At 43.6% G+C, this 15,165-nt stretch overlaps 1 protein-coding gene across 1 annotated transcript in view; it reads right to left on the reverse strand.

Moving 5' to 3' along the window:
• The window catches only part of LOC144734577 (thioredoxin-related transmembrane protein 1-like), a 14,879-nt gene extending 4,110 nt beyond the window's left edge, over positions 1-10,769 (reverse strand). Inside the window, exons 1-7 of the mRNA XM_078616822.1 lie at positions 10,492-10,769; positions 6,783-6,898; positions 5,113-5,158; positions 4,827-4,955; positions 2,780-2,825; positions 1,581-1,682; positions 143-209 (exon numbers count right to left, since the gene is read on the reverse strand). Of these exons, the coding sequence (XP_078472948.1) occupies positions 143-209; positions 1,581-1,682; positions 2,780-2,825; positions 4,827-4,955; positions 5,113-5,158; positions 6,783-6,898; positions 10,492-10,652 (667 nt within the window). The 5' untranslated portion in view covers positions 10,653-10,769. The remainder of the gene's footprint in view (positions 1-142; positions 210-1,580; positions 1,683-2,779; positions 2,826-4,826; positions 4,956-5,112; positions 5,159-6,782; positions 6,899-10,491) is intronic.
• Positions 10,770-15,165: the final 4,396 nt, after the last annotated feature.

Consider the following 15,165-nt stretch of genomic DNA (forward strand, 5'->3'; position numbering starts at 1 on the left):
CAGGGATGTCCAAAGGGAGTTTGAATCTTCGTCAGTGACCAGACTTTCAGCCGACTCCAAGGATGACAACTTTAGTCATGTGGATCAATGGAAATGCAGTAAATAGTGGGCCTCGTGTTACAATGGCATAAATGCTTCGTACCTCGCTTGGCCTTGGCAGACGGATGTCGTTTTGGAGGACACACGCGATCTATCACCAGCACAAAGACCTGCAAGAGAGCATGCCGCGCGTGGGTTAGAGTGAAGTCTACAGCTCGGCTTGCGCAGATGAGGCTGAAGCACTGAACTAAATATACTTCTTTTTCGAGGTATAGGGTGGTGTATAGTAATCACAAGTAGTACTAGTCGCATATCTGCATTTCCCATAAATATGCAAAAATTCGTAGTTGTACGGTAAATATGCAGCAGTGTGGTGTGCAGTAGGGTGGGTAGAATAATACATAGTGTAATATTACATAAATATGCTAAAATTCCTCTTGATATGCAAATTATTTTGTCAAGGCGCTCTTCCTCCTCCCAGCTTAAATAGACGCTCCAAGCCCAGGACTTGTCATTCAGACTCTGTCTTATCGACAGACCAATTCTTCACCTGAGGACGGCTGCTTGCGTTGTGGCCGAAACGTCGTGAGAATTATTTTATTATGTTTTATTTTTATTATTTTATTATTTCCATTCTACGTGACTTTACCGAAAGAACCAAGAAGATAAATATACTTCCTAAACTAACTTTTCATTTTGCCAGGTAAGGCCCACTGAGCTATATAGCTCTTTTTCAGAAGTGACCTGGTCACAAATGAAAGCTCAACTTAGTGGCTTATAATGTGGAGATGTATTACAGCCAAATGCTTTAAATGCATGTTTTGAAATGTGGAGGAAAATATCGGAGGACCCGGAGAAAAATGCACGAGACCATTGGGTGAACATGCAAACTCCAAATATACAGCCATCGGGGTCTGGATCGAACTCAAGAGCCTCCTCCATACCATCTGTCATTGGGCTTCTCTCGCAAGCGATCTCGCTCCAATAACCAGGTCTGTTCGTCGGGGTCACGCCCTTCTCGAGAAACAAAATTAGCGTTTCTGAAAGGAGTTATCACGCGATTTAAAGCTTTCGTGACTGCAGGGATTCATCTTCTTGGTTTTTTCGGTAAAGTCACGTAGAATGGAAATAATAAAATAATAAAAATAAAACATAATAATATCTGCATTTCCCATAAATATGCTAAATTCCTCTTGATATGCAAATTATTTTGTCAAGGCGCTCTTCGCCCCCTCCATCCCAGCTTAAATAGTCGCTGCAAGCCTGGGGCTTGTCATTCAGACTGTCTCCTCGACAGACCTGTTCTCCACCTGAGGACGGCTGCTTGCGTTGTGGCCGAAACGTCGTGAGAATTATTTTATTATGTTTTATTTTTATTATTTCCATTCTACGGGACTTTACCGAAAGAACCAAGAAGAAGCAGCACGAGAAGAGGAGTTATCACGCCTTGCTCATTCTTGTACTTCTTTTGATTCTTGAGAAACCGCACACATTCAGAGCGGGGGGGGTGATGTGTAAGAGTGGGAGCCGTGTGAACATACCGCTCCGAGGAGAAGGCCCATGAGGATGGTTGCCAGAGAGAAGAGCAGGTAAGAGACCCACACGGGAATGCCGAGCTGCTCGGTGAAGTAGGCATGGGTGTTCTGGGAAATGGTCGGAGGGGGGGGGGTGGGAAATTCAGTCATCTGTCATTAGACACTGAATGACAGGTGGCTGAACTGCAGCTTTTAAAAAAAATCGCTTTTTGTGTTTAGTTTGCCATCCTTCCCCGATTAGCACGGTTGGGTTTGTAGGTTGGCTACGTAGTTCAACGTACAAATGAAAAGGCAGAGAACGTGCAAATGCGTTTCACATTCTGAAAGCTCGTTCTTTAGCCCGAGGGCAAAACGCGCGCGCCGAAAATACAGCCTTGCAGTTTCTCGCTGCTGGCGTTACCAAGTGGAGCACGTCCTCTGCTCTGCAGAACCCGTGATACGTGTCTGTCTAGTGGAGCACGGCAAGTGGGTTTGTGAAGGCCTTCTTGTTCGGAGTTTAAGCGTTCTCTCTGTTACTTATGGATGTTCTCCAGTCACTTGTTTAATTTTACATACAAAATTACTGAAAAAATAATAAATCAATTATTAAATGGCAGGACTCAAAAGATGTTCAAGACATTTACAAATGTAAACATTTCAGTTACTTCCATCATCCAGCGATTGAACAATTCGTCGATTCGAATAAAATTCATCCTTCCAATAAAATTGAAGAAACACGTGGCACTTTGTCAATCCACTGCCTGATGGGGCACTATGCACACCACGCTGATCAGGGGAGGGGAATCGTAATTATAGATTTTTTTAATTAACGATTTCCCAATTGTGCACCACGATAGACTCTAGGCTCATACTGCGAGGGTCGCGGTTACAGACGAAAGCCTCCCCCTCATGAGATGGTGGACATCTCATGGCCTCTTCCAGAAGATGTCTGCTGCCACAAGAAGACTCTTACACAACTACTTCTGGAGGCAATGGCTGTCAACGTGATTTATTTATTTACTCTACGTATTTATTTAATATCTGCCGTCTCTTCCAGGACTAATAAAGCAAAACTATTTTTTATTTTAACAAGTAAAGCCCACCGAGCTGTTACCTTATTTTTCAGAAGCGACCTGGCCACAAATAAAAGCTCAACGAAGTGGCTTAACACGTGTCAATATACAGCAGCCAAACAATCTAAATAAACGCAGCAACACTGAACCTACCTTGATCCAGTGAGAGAAGTCCATCAACGCAGACATACCAGACATCCTGATGAAAAAAACAAGCATCAACAGTGAGGCACCGACACACCGTAGCCAGAAACACAAATATACAAAGAATACATGAATCGTTATTCAGGTCGGTACGAATAGGATGGTCTGGCCATCCATCACCACCACACCTAGCTGCCTTCATCTCCACAGTGCTGATGTTTGCACACTAGTATGTCCAGCGATACCTCGACTTTCATCGCTTCACTCTTTCGGCCGTTTTCAACTACACTGGTCAACAAAAAAACATTTTTTTTATCTGGCTTGGACTTTTGCAGCTGTTTTAGACTAATTTCAGGGTGCTGTTTCCAAATCTGATCTCAGATTTGCTCTATCACATATCCTTTTTATGCTATCGGCATACCCCATTTTCATTGATTTTACCCGAAATTAACTCTGTCACTTATGATTGCAAGTTGTTGCGAGTCAGTGACTGCTTTAGTGTTAAAATATGGTGCTGTATTTTTAGGATAGTGTGTTTATAATATAATTTTATGTAGATATCCACATTTATTTAATATTTTTCGTTCCACAGTTTTTATTGAAAATGCAATATTTGATATCTCAAAAACCTGATGTGATAGACAAAAACTGATGCCAGATTTGGAATCAGCACCCCAAAATTACCTTACAACCGTTGGAATACCTTATGCCAGAAAAGGTGTGTTGACCAGTGCTATAACCACGTTTCAAATTTCATCCACACGCCTTTCCTCTTTCGTCCGATTTCATCCCAAACCTTCCAAGACGTTCGCGCCTCGCGCCGTCTTTTTCGTTCCGTCTTTGAAAAGAAGTCGCTCAGTGAGCATCTCTTATATTTTTGTTTATTCATGTATTATTAATACTGGACTTATTTCTGTGATTATACTGTCAACAATACAGTTATTTTCGCGATAACAATATAATGCTACAGTTTACTTAAGCAAGAATAAAAAATTTCAAGGGAGCATTGTTTATTTATTTAGTTTTATTTATTTATTCTTGTGTTTATTTTTCTTTTATTTCTGTATATTTAGGTTTCGCGTGCATGTGTTATATATTTACTGTAGTTATTTGCACGCACGTTTTTCGCTGGCCAAAATAAATTTGCGAGCCAAATAAAGGCTCTGCTTTGACATTTGTCCATTTTTGACATTCATCCATGCTCTGGTCCCTAACCAGACGAAAGTGAAAGGTATTCCTGTACTCATTTAAGGCAGTGTTGATCACAGCCTCAAACGACGCTGATTAGCACGGTTGGATACATACGGTGCGAAAGAAGTTCAACATGCACACAGACGATCTGTTCAGTGTCGTCTGCCACTGATGTCAGCTGTGGCCGGGAATCAAACTCAGGTTGCTGGGTTCAGTGCGGGGCGCAAAGCACGATGCCACTGCTCCCCGAACACACTGTCCTTCTCCCGCACCTCTGATTAGCATGGTTGGCTACGGACGGTGCGAAAGAAGTTCAACATATATACTTCAAAATATCCCCCGTTCAGACCTCAGACTGATGGGATAAAGTGATGTGCGTAAGAACCAATTAGGACTTGCACTGCACACAAGGAGTGCCCTGTGGCCAGCACTATTACATCTAACCCACACACTTAAACGTAATCACCCGCACACACCACAAACACCCATACACAGCAAACACACACACACATTTAGACACTCACAGCCCATAAAAAAGACAAACACCCCGCATATCCATTGACAGACTGTTGTCCGGGACAAGTGCTATTAGCGAGCACCTATCAAGGCCAGCACGGCGCAAAATAATGTGGGAGGAAAACACCAACAAACCTTCGTCTCCCCAGCACAGATGTTTTACACAGCACACCAGGTCATCATTTAAGGTTGAGTCGACCTTGGGGAGGTCCCAGAGTCGGGTCAAACATTCACACCTGGTATTGATCATGAGCGGGAATCGAACTCATTCGTCGCCGCTCCCCACACAGACCATAACACACGCACAATGCTACACTCGTTTGCTCGCGCACACCCAATGGATTCTTACGCGAGTGAGTTGGGGTCCACCCAGGAGGAGACCGGCTTCACCCCCAGCCATTTCTTATCCTCGATGAAGCTCAGGAAGTCCTTCTCCAGACGCGATCCCTCATACTGACGGAACACCCCCTCGTGTATGCTGTCGCAGAGAGAGAGCAGAGGGCCATGTCACACGAAGGAAAGCGTTCGGCCTCCGCTTAGCGATTGGAGTTTGGGGTTTTTTTGGAAGTGAAATTCAGCGTGGTCAAGTCACGGTCAACGCACGAACGGCTTGCCCGAGTGCCGAGGGTACTCACTGGTAAATCGTAGGCAGGGAGGTAATTAGGAATCGACCACTGAGACCTGAAATAAGAAGTAGAGTGGTGTTGGTGTCAGCAACTGTGCAAGCTACAACACGACACAGCGTAGGGGGCAGGTGGCTAGGGCTAATACGGTCATGCCCCCCTCCCCCCCCCGGCAAGCTGCGATTACAAATGCTTATTTCTAAGTTGGCGCTCAGTTACTTCCACAGTATTGACAATTTACATAGGACAATAGGATACACTTTAAGCATTTGCAGGTGTGGAGTTTGAATGGCAATGTATCTCAAAGCATATCTAACAAATGCATTTCACCTCCGAGTGAAATTTCATTGCAAAAATGCAAAGTCGATTTCCAAAGCGAGTTGTAAAACTTAGTTCTGCTTTTAAAGTCTACACTGGAATTTCTGCCTTGGCAATAACGGTCAACACCGTACACAGAGGAAGCCGACTGGAGGATATAATATAACACAGGCCCTGCCTCTCACCGAGTTCAAAGATGCCACTCATTCTAAATTATTAAAATATTTTTTATATTTTATTCCTCCTTCCGTGAATGCGTAAGCGCGTGCTTCCCCATGGTTCAACGCCAATATGGAGGGCGAACCGTCCCCCTACGCAAGTAGAACTTTCGCACCGGACGTAGCCAACCGCGCTAATCAGAGATGTGTGTATAGCTGCATCTATGAAGATGCAGCAACACAAATCAGCTACACTCCCCCCCCCCCCCATTTTTAATGTTTCACTTTCCCTGCTCGTTATGTATGTACATACATTGAGCTTCTTTCACCACCGTACGTAGCTGACCATACTAACAGTTCAGCCGTTCATTTGCTAAAGACAAAAATGGCTAAACAATACCCCAAATCGGTAAAATGTACATGCCTACATTATGTATGTTTATTAACTGTGAACAACCCCACCAACAATAGATATCCAATGTAATTTATATGACATTAACCCCCCCCTACCCCCCCCTATGGTCTTCACACCTGAATGGTTCACAAGTGACGACATCACATTTACCCCCTCGATTTAAGACCGAAACCGCACGAGGATTTCTCCACAATTCTGGGTGTTGCCTGATGAGGCTGGTTATGAACGGCGAAACGTCGTTAACTCGAATTGTAAATCTTCTTGGTTCTTTCAGTAAAGTCACGTAGAAGGGAAATAATAAAATAATAAAAATAAAACATTTAATAATTCTCACGATGTTTCGGCCACAACGCAAGCAGCCGTCCTCAGGTGAAAAACAGGTTGTCGGAAAGACAGCATCTGTATTCAGACGCTGTCTTTCGCGTTGTGGCCAAAACGTCGTGAGAATTGTATTTTATTATGTTTTATTTTTATTATTTTATTATTCCCCTTCTACGTGACTTTACCGAAAGAACCAAGAAGATGAATCCCTGCAGTCACGAAAGCTTTAAATCGAAATCGAAATGTAAATATTGTGGGTTTACTCTCCAACACACCGGTGTGCTGAACTAGTAACGAATTGTCACATTTTCTTTACGTGACAAACCATGCTTATTGGCTGCGTCTGGTGGTGGCGGGTTTTACGACATATTTACATTTACGGGATCCAACCCCAAAAAAAACAAGCCTCTACTATGGCAGGGGGGGGGGACGACAGTGGGTTTCTAATGTGTTGTCTTGCGACGTGGCACCTGTCTGTAACGTGATGTCCACCTTGCCAACCCTGATGTTCAGGTCTTTGCTCCAGGCAGCCAGCTTCACCCACTCGGGCTGTAGCTGTTGGCAGGCCGGACACCAAGGCGCGTAGCTGCAAGGATAAAAAATTAACCCGTAAAAACAAAGTTTTTCACTATAAATCCTTTATATGCGTGGCATCGGTTTTATTTTATTATTCATTTCTGTTTTTCTTGAGTAAGAGTTTCATTTTTATCACATTGGTATTTTAAATTAAATATAAAAAAAAATGTTCCTAAAAAGTGGAACATTTTGGGAATTTTTTTTTTCACGAAAATAAATTGTCACGCACAACGAGTCTGTGTGCAAAATGTCAGCTCGATTGGATCACGGGAAGTGGGTTAAAAAACGACCGAAAGATTTGCACGGTCGTAAGCGCGCAAGCAAGCAAGCGAACTTAATATAAAGGATTTAAAAACACGCACGTGCACCGTCGTCCGTGTGTTCACACGTAGAACGTTGCCTCCGATTCAAACCCGATCAAACGTACGTACGTACACTGGAACTTCTTTTGCGCCGTACGTAGCCGGCCTCGCGAATCGGAGGTGCGTGAAATGGTCAAGGCGTCGGAGGTCATCACGGCCAGCTGGTCATCAATTGTGGAATCCTCTTCCTCGGTCCATTAGGGATTTCTGAGTCGATTTCACTTTTCAAATGACATCTCAAGAGACTCACCTATTTGTACTGCAGGCTTTCCCCGTAGCTTAAGATAACAAAAAAATGTGTCGGATTGGATTACTCTGTAATTATTATTATAGCTTTTGTCACAGTTCCTCATTTTATTGGAATTTTGAGAGTAGTCATCGAGATGGCTATTGTCATCTTTCTATTTCGCTTAGATGTTTTCTACACTTATGAGTGTCGTAGGGCGCTTTGACATACTTCAATATGACAGGCGCTTAATGAAAGAGGTCATCATTATTATAAATGTGACCACCAACATTGTCATGCCATCATCACCACCACTGTGTGGCAAAGTCTGCCCCTTTTTACATGGTCAACGTGTCCTTCAAGGACCACTCTTGCAGTCTCCATCACAACCACATTAGGAAGCCACGGAGCTAAGCACTTTTAAATCTAAACTGTAAAACAATTTCGTTAAAACTGCTTTTTTGTGTTCAGTTTGTCGTTTTTCCCCCACACACCTCCGATTAGCGCGAATGGCCACATACGGTGTGAAAGAAGTTCAACACACACACACACCATCTCCTAGCTCTAAAATAAAAAAAAACGTGGAAGAAAAACACGTTGGCTCACATTCATTTGAAATATTTAAAAAAAAGTGTCCACTTTTTGTAAGCTCGAATTGGGAAATTTTGGCCACAAAGATGTTTGACACTTCACAGCAAAATAAAAACTATTCGGCAGCCACCACCACCACCGACCGCACAGAACCTCGCCACACAATGCAACTGGAGCTGTCGTCTCGTTCTCCACAAAGAGTGACTGCAAGCATGCAGTTCTGTACTGTGTGCAGCACTGTGCACAGTGCAGTGCTGTGTACAGTACCACACTGTACACAGTGCAGTACTGTGTACAGTGCTGTGTAAAGGTCAGCATGTAGTGTACAGTGCGGTAATGTGAGTAGCTGGTACTGTACGGAATACAGTGCAGTACTTGTACAGTGTAATACTGTGTACAGTACTTGTACAGTGTAAAACTGTGTACAGTGCAGTACTTTCAGTGTAATACTGTGTACAGTGCAGCACTTTGTACAGTGTAATACTGTGTACAACGCAGTGCGGTGTACAGTGTAATACTGCGTACAGTACTTGTACAGTGTAATTATGTGTACAGTACAGTCTACAGTGCAGTATACAGCTCATGGGTACAGCGTAGTATTGTGTACAGTGCGCACTGTACAGTACAGTGCACGGCACATGCCGAGATAAACGAAGCGTCACTTTTAAGTTGCGTCAATGAAAAATGTCCTCGTGACACACTCGCGCGAGCCACGTGCGTGGTTATAGACAAGGCGCTCTGTCGCTCCACCGCTGGACGAAGGCCCTCAGCTACATGCCATGCGGGTCCCACAACGGGGTTATTACATTGGAACATACTTCACCACGCTGGTCAATCCCTGTAGGTGTTGGTGACGGTAGGCAGCCTAGATGTACAGTCCAACAATGGATTTAACCCTAAACCGAATGCCGCACAATCACAGCCGTCAACCCCGGATTTTTGGGACATGGAAGTTGAGTTTTAAAGGTCCATATGGCGTACAGCAAAGAGAAATCGTGTCTATGTGTTTGTGTTTCTCCCCTTGTGATGGGGGGCTTTGTAGGAAACACGTTTCGATTTATAGGGACACGTGGTGACCAATACGCTCTGCGTGGGTGTGTAATAATGTAGGGCACTGATAAGGGGTTGACAGGTTTGTATTATATTGTATTTACACTACGATTTAGAATTAAACGTCTGTATGAAACGTAGGTTATTGTGTGTTCTATCGCAGAAGAAGTGGTAACGTTTAACGCCGTGTTAAGTGTACTACTTAAAAGGCTACTGGTCTTAAAAACCGATGTTGGATTGCTGATGTTCAAGTTCATTTCAAGTTCAAGTTTCATTTATTTGGTATAACCCTTTTCGATTTAAAGCTTTCGTGACTGCAGGGATTCATCTTATTGGTTCTTTCGGTAAAATCACGTAGAATGGAAATAATAAAATAAAAAATAACCATGTGAGCCTCATTCGGCTCTTGAATGGGGTGCAACCGCAACAAACAAAAACATCTTAAAGTGACTTTGTGCCAACAAAAAATCCAAGAAAAGACAGCAAAATATTGCATGTTAAGACCACACTGACCAAAGTCATAATTCATCCTGGAAAAATGATTCCATTAATTAAAAACACAACATTCATCCGACGGTAATACACAGTACGGACACATCAGCAGCCATGGTCAACCCACTGCTGGATTGATTTAAAAAAATTATAATAATCTTTTGATTTAAAGCTTTCGTGACTGCAAGGATTCATATTCTTTGGTTCTTTCGGTTTTTTCAAAATTTTCTTGCTGTGGATTTCACACCTGATGATGATTGCTTTGTGTTGCAGTCGAAACGTCGTGAGCATTTTTATTTTAAATATTTTTAGTATTTTATTATTTCCCTTCTACGTGACTTTACCGAAAGAACCAATAATATAAAATTAATAATCTCCCAGTCACCTTACGATCTTGCAAACCCCAATACAATTTTGTCGTTCCATTGGGCAGGTCTTAGTCCAGCAGTGGATTGAACATGACCCATACTATTTCATTGCACAGCATTGCCATCTTCTTGGTTCTTTCGGTAAAGTCCCCGACAGACCTGGTCTTCACCTGAGGAAGGCTGCTTGCGTTGTGGCCGAAACGTCGTGAGAATTATTTTAATGTTTTATTTTTATTCTTTTATTACTTCCCTTCTACGTGACTTTACCGAAAGAACCAAGAAGATGAATCCCTGCAGTCACGAAAGCTTTAAAGCATTGCCATCATTGTACCCCGTGCCTTTCGTCAATCCATCATCATCATCACCATCGACATGTTCAATCCACTGCTGGATGATGACCTCCCCGACTTGTCGTTTACGAAGCTCGTTTGACCATACTTCACCACGCATCGCTCGCTACAGCAAGACAACACCACCACCACCATCATCACCATCACCCACAAACCGCACTCACAATTCCACCATCCACTCCCCTTCCAGGATCTTCCTCCAGTCGTCATCGGCCACCACCTCCACGCCGCCCTTCGTTGCAGCGACCGCCGCCACAAGCGACGACAACAACAACAGCGGCAGCAGCAGCACGCCCAAAGACGCCACCAAACGCCGGCTCGCCATCAGAGATTGTTAGTTATCGATTTGTTAGAACAACAACAACACCAACACCACCAAGACTGTGTCAAGGGATGGCCGCTGCTTCTGCTGCTGCTTGCTGCAGGAAGTGAGGCTGGGTGGGGGAGATGGTGGTGGTGGTGGTGCTCTTATCGTGGGCAACGCCCCCCAGTGGATCACAGCGGAATTGCTGTGACGGCAGTGGATTGCTGATGTGGGCAGATGTGTGATTGATTGGGAACATGTACAGATGTGTGATTGATTGGGAACGTGTACAGATGTGTGATTGATTGGGAACATGTACAGATGTGTGATTGATTGGGAACGTGTACAGATGTGTGATTGATTGATAACATGTACAGATGTGTGATTGATTGGGAACGTGTACAGATGTGTGATTGATTGGGAACGTGTACAGATTTGTGATTGATTGGGAACGTGTACAGATGTGTGATTGATTGGTAACGTGTACAGATGTGTGATTGATTGGGAACATGTACAGATGTGTGATTTATTGGTAACGTGTACAGATGTGTGATTGATTGGGAACATGTACAGATGTGTGATGTGTACAGACATGTGATTGAGGATATGTACAGATATGATTGGTAACATGTACAGCTGTGTGATTGAGAATGTGTTCAGAAAGGTTATTGGTGATATGTACAGATGTGATTGGTGATATGTTAATATGATTGATTGTTGATATGTACAGGTATGCGCTTGATTGATAATTTGTACAGATATCTGTGTGTCATTGGTGATACATACGGATATGCCATTGGTGATGTACAAATTATTGATTGGTGATATGTACAGATGTGTGATTGGCGATATGTAATTGGTGGTATGTAGAGATGTGAACACATTACCAATCCAATGCGCTTTCTGCAGAGCATCTTGAAATACCATTAAACATATGCACTCCCTTTGTCAATCAACAACTGAAAAAGAGACCCTCCCAACACCATGCAGGCTGTCGGGGTTATTTAACCATACTTCACCATTTTGGTCAGTGCGAGTTGGCAAAGGCAGCAAGGAGCATATATGTGGGCGTATAGTACTGTACAACCACCATTGTATTAACTGCATGTGAGCATTGATTTAGGTGCTGGCTTTATAATGTAAAAAGTTTTTCACTCTAAATCCTTTATATGCGTGGCGGCTAGAGTCCTCTCGTCCTCTGGCTTGAGATGACTGCCACCTATGCGTCAGATGATTGTCTGCCAGCATTAAGCAATTGGTAATGAAATATAAAAACAAAATTCCCTACACAGTTGGAAAAAAATTTTCACGAAAATTAATTGTCACGCACAACGAGTCTGTGTGCAAAATGTCAGCTCGATTGGATCACGGGAAGTGGGTTAAAAAACGACCGAAAGATTTGCACGGTCGTAAGCAAGCACGCAAGCAAGCAAGCAAGCGAACTTAATATAAAAGATTTAAAAATCAGTGCATATTTTCAGGTTTGACATACATGAAAACACATGGAAGATGATGAATAAAAGGGAATTAACGATGGGAAGCATGCAAATAAGCACGGCGAGATGCACGACTGAGATTACAATGCGAGAATGGAATATGCGGGTCAAGGAACAAATACAAATCAAGACTTCAAATTGACTCCAGAAACGTGGGCTTCTGCAGGAAACATCACGATACTTGAGGTTGGCCGATGGATGAGACTGGTGACACAATGGCAGTCAAAGGAGTGAATCACTCGAGGTCGACCACCGCAGATGGAGTGATGACACCAGCTCAGACGCTGGAGGTAAATTGTGGGATTGCAAGACCGTGACGAATAGCGAATTTAGTGGGGAGACCCTTCATCCAGCAATGTGTAATAAAGGACTCGTTCACTGTGTCTGTCTCCGTTGTCCTTTATTCGGGTTCTTTACAACTTGTCCCACACGGCCCTCGCTCAGAGCCTCCCCGCTTGGCAGCTCGATGCTGCCGCCGCTCCCGTAGCCTCTCTCCACTCCGATGCAGCTCCGCTGCTGGTTCCCTCGTGCAGGCCTCCGGCTGCCCTCACTGCAGCCCCACCGCTGCTCCCCGTTCCTCCGTGCTCGGTCACCGCGGGCCGACGGTGCCGAGTCTTACTCTGTGTGTGGCGATCTCGCCACTCTCCAACCTCCGCCCTGCGTGGCCTTACTCTGTCTCTATCTCCAACTCTCTCCCGTCTCTTCCGGTATCTCTCCCTTAAGACCTCATCCCTCTCTCTCCCGTGACCTAACTCCTCCCCCCGTGACGTCATATCCGCGAGGCCGTTTACGCCCGCATTACAAATGTATGTTGAAAATTTTGCTCCCTATCAGGCACCTTCGTTAAATAACACTGGTCAACAAAAAAACAAATTCTGGCCTGGACTTTTGCAGCTGTTTTAGACTAATTTCAGGGTGCTGATTCCAAATCTGATCTCAGATTTGCTCTATCACATCTCATTTTTATGCTATCGGCATACCCCATTTTCATTGATTTTACCCGAAATTAATTCTGTCACTTATAATTGCAAGTTTTTGCGAGTCAGTGACTGCTTTACTGTTAAAATATGGTGCTGTATTTTTAGGATAGTGTGTTTATAATATCATTTTATGTAGATATCCACATTTATTTAATGTTTCTTCTGCAGTTTTTATTGAAAATGCAATATTTGATATCTCAAAAACCTGATGTGATAGACAAAAACTGATGCCAGATTTGGAATCAGCACCCCGAAATTACCTTAAAACCGTTGGAATACCTTATGCCAGAAAAAGTGTGTTGACCAGTGTTATCATAGCTTGACTTGAGGATGACCTTCAAAGTTCACTGCCTGGCAGGGTTTGCAGGCATTAGCCATCAAGGGATTGTAGGCAGATGAAAACCTAAGCGGTCTCACCACAAAAATTACAGCATTGCGACAAAAGATTTGCGGTTGTCTCCAAGGTCACTTGACTTTAGGATGCACAGATTGCCCTTGAATATGTCCGCACGTATTAAGCGTAAAACATTAATAGGGCACAATGATTGTCAGCAGAGTGCATCCTTGAAATACTGCGCCAATTCAGGGATGGGGGTACCGTGGTATATGCATTTTATTTACAGAACCCCATGATGTATATGAAGATAAAATTTAGCCCACGATTTACTTTCAGATTACCTAAATATAACGAGCGATATAAAATAGGTAAAAAAACATCACTAAAACCACCAAAAGAAATTACATCATTTCTGGAACACAATCCAATGTTACATTAGTTACTGTATAGAACTTTGATTGAGAATAGGTTTTTCCCTTTTTTCTGGCAACAAAACAGGTGTTGATATGTTAAAACACCAAACTGAAACCTTTTACAAGGAATCATGTCTGCATTCACCACAATGCTTGTGGTCAGAATGCAAACAAAAAACACTGATAACACTGGTCACACTTTTTCTGGCATAAGGTATTCCAACGGGTTTAAGGTAATGTTGGGGTGCCGATTCCAAATCTGGCATCAGTTTTTGTCTATCACATCAGGTTTTTGAGATATCAAATATTGCATTTTCAATAAAAACTGCAGAAGAAAAATATTAAATAAACGTGGATATCTACATAAAATGATATTATAAACACACTATCCTAAAAAAACAGCACCATATTTTAACACTAAAGCAGTCACTGACTCGCAACAACTTGCAATCATAAGTGACAGAGTTAATTTCGGGTAAAATCAATGAAAATGGGGTATGCCGATAGCATAAAATGAGATGTGATAGAGCAAATCTGAGATCAGATTTGGAATCAGCACCCAGAATTATTCTAAAACAGCTGCAAAAGTCCAGGCCAGAAAGAAATGTTTTTTTGTTGACCAGTGTAATATATGCATCGTCTTTGAAACTGATTGGTCCACACCAGACAGCTTTCTTTTGAGCCTCGTCTCAAAACGGTGCTAGACCAAAGGACACCAAAGTCAGCAGCACTGCTTAGATTTTTGAGCTTCGGTCGCGTGATTTTAAATCGCTTTCAACGTTATTTTTAATTAGGGGTTCCAGAAACCTCCCATTATATGCAGGACACTTATATATTTGTCCATGCTATTGTCGACACGCTACATGTTGAAATCTGTGGTCGACACCAGAGGTTGCAACCGGGTACCCAATACCCGTACCCTACCCGATACCCGGCTACCCGTACCCAGCCGGGTACGGGTAGCCGTTTGCGACCCTGGTGCGGCCGGGTAGGCCGTGAGTCACTGGTGAGTCACCGCTTGTCACTCATTTCTGGTAGGGTACGGGTAGGGTACCCGTACCCGGCCGGGTACAGGTACGGGTACAGGTACGGGTACCCATTTGCGACCCTGGTGCGGCCGGGTACGAGTAAGGAATCGAAACCTGTTTGTGACCTCTGGTGGACACTGAACCAGGCGGTGGTGGTTCTGGCTGAGCACATGGCCTGCAATCCAGCTCTCGAAGCGACGAGGGTTGGCGGATCACCACACAGATGTGAAACTTCCTTTCCGCGAGCGTCCAGGTGCCGTACCCTGGCTCACCAGGAGGC

This window comes from Lampetra planeri, chromosome 52 (assembly GCF_965212315.1).
Source record: "Lampetra planeri chromosome 52, kcLamPlan1.2.h2, whole genome shotgun sequence".
NCBI lineage: Eukaryota > Metazoa > Chordata > Hyperoartia > Petromyzontiformes > Petromyzontidae > Lampetra > Lampetra planeri.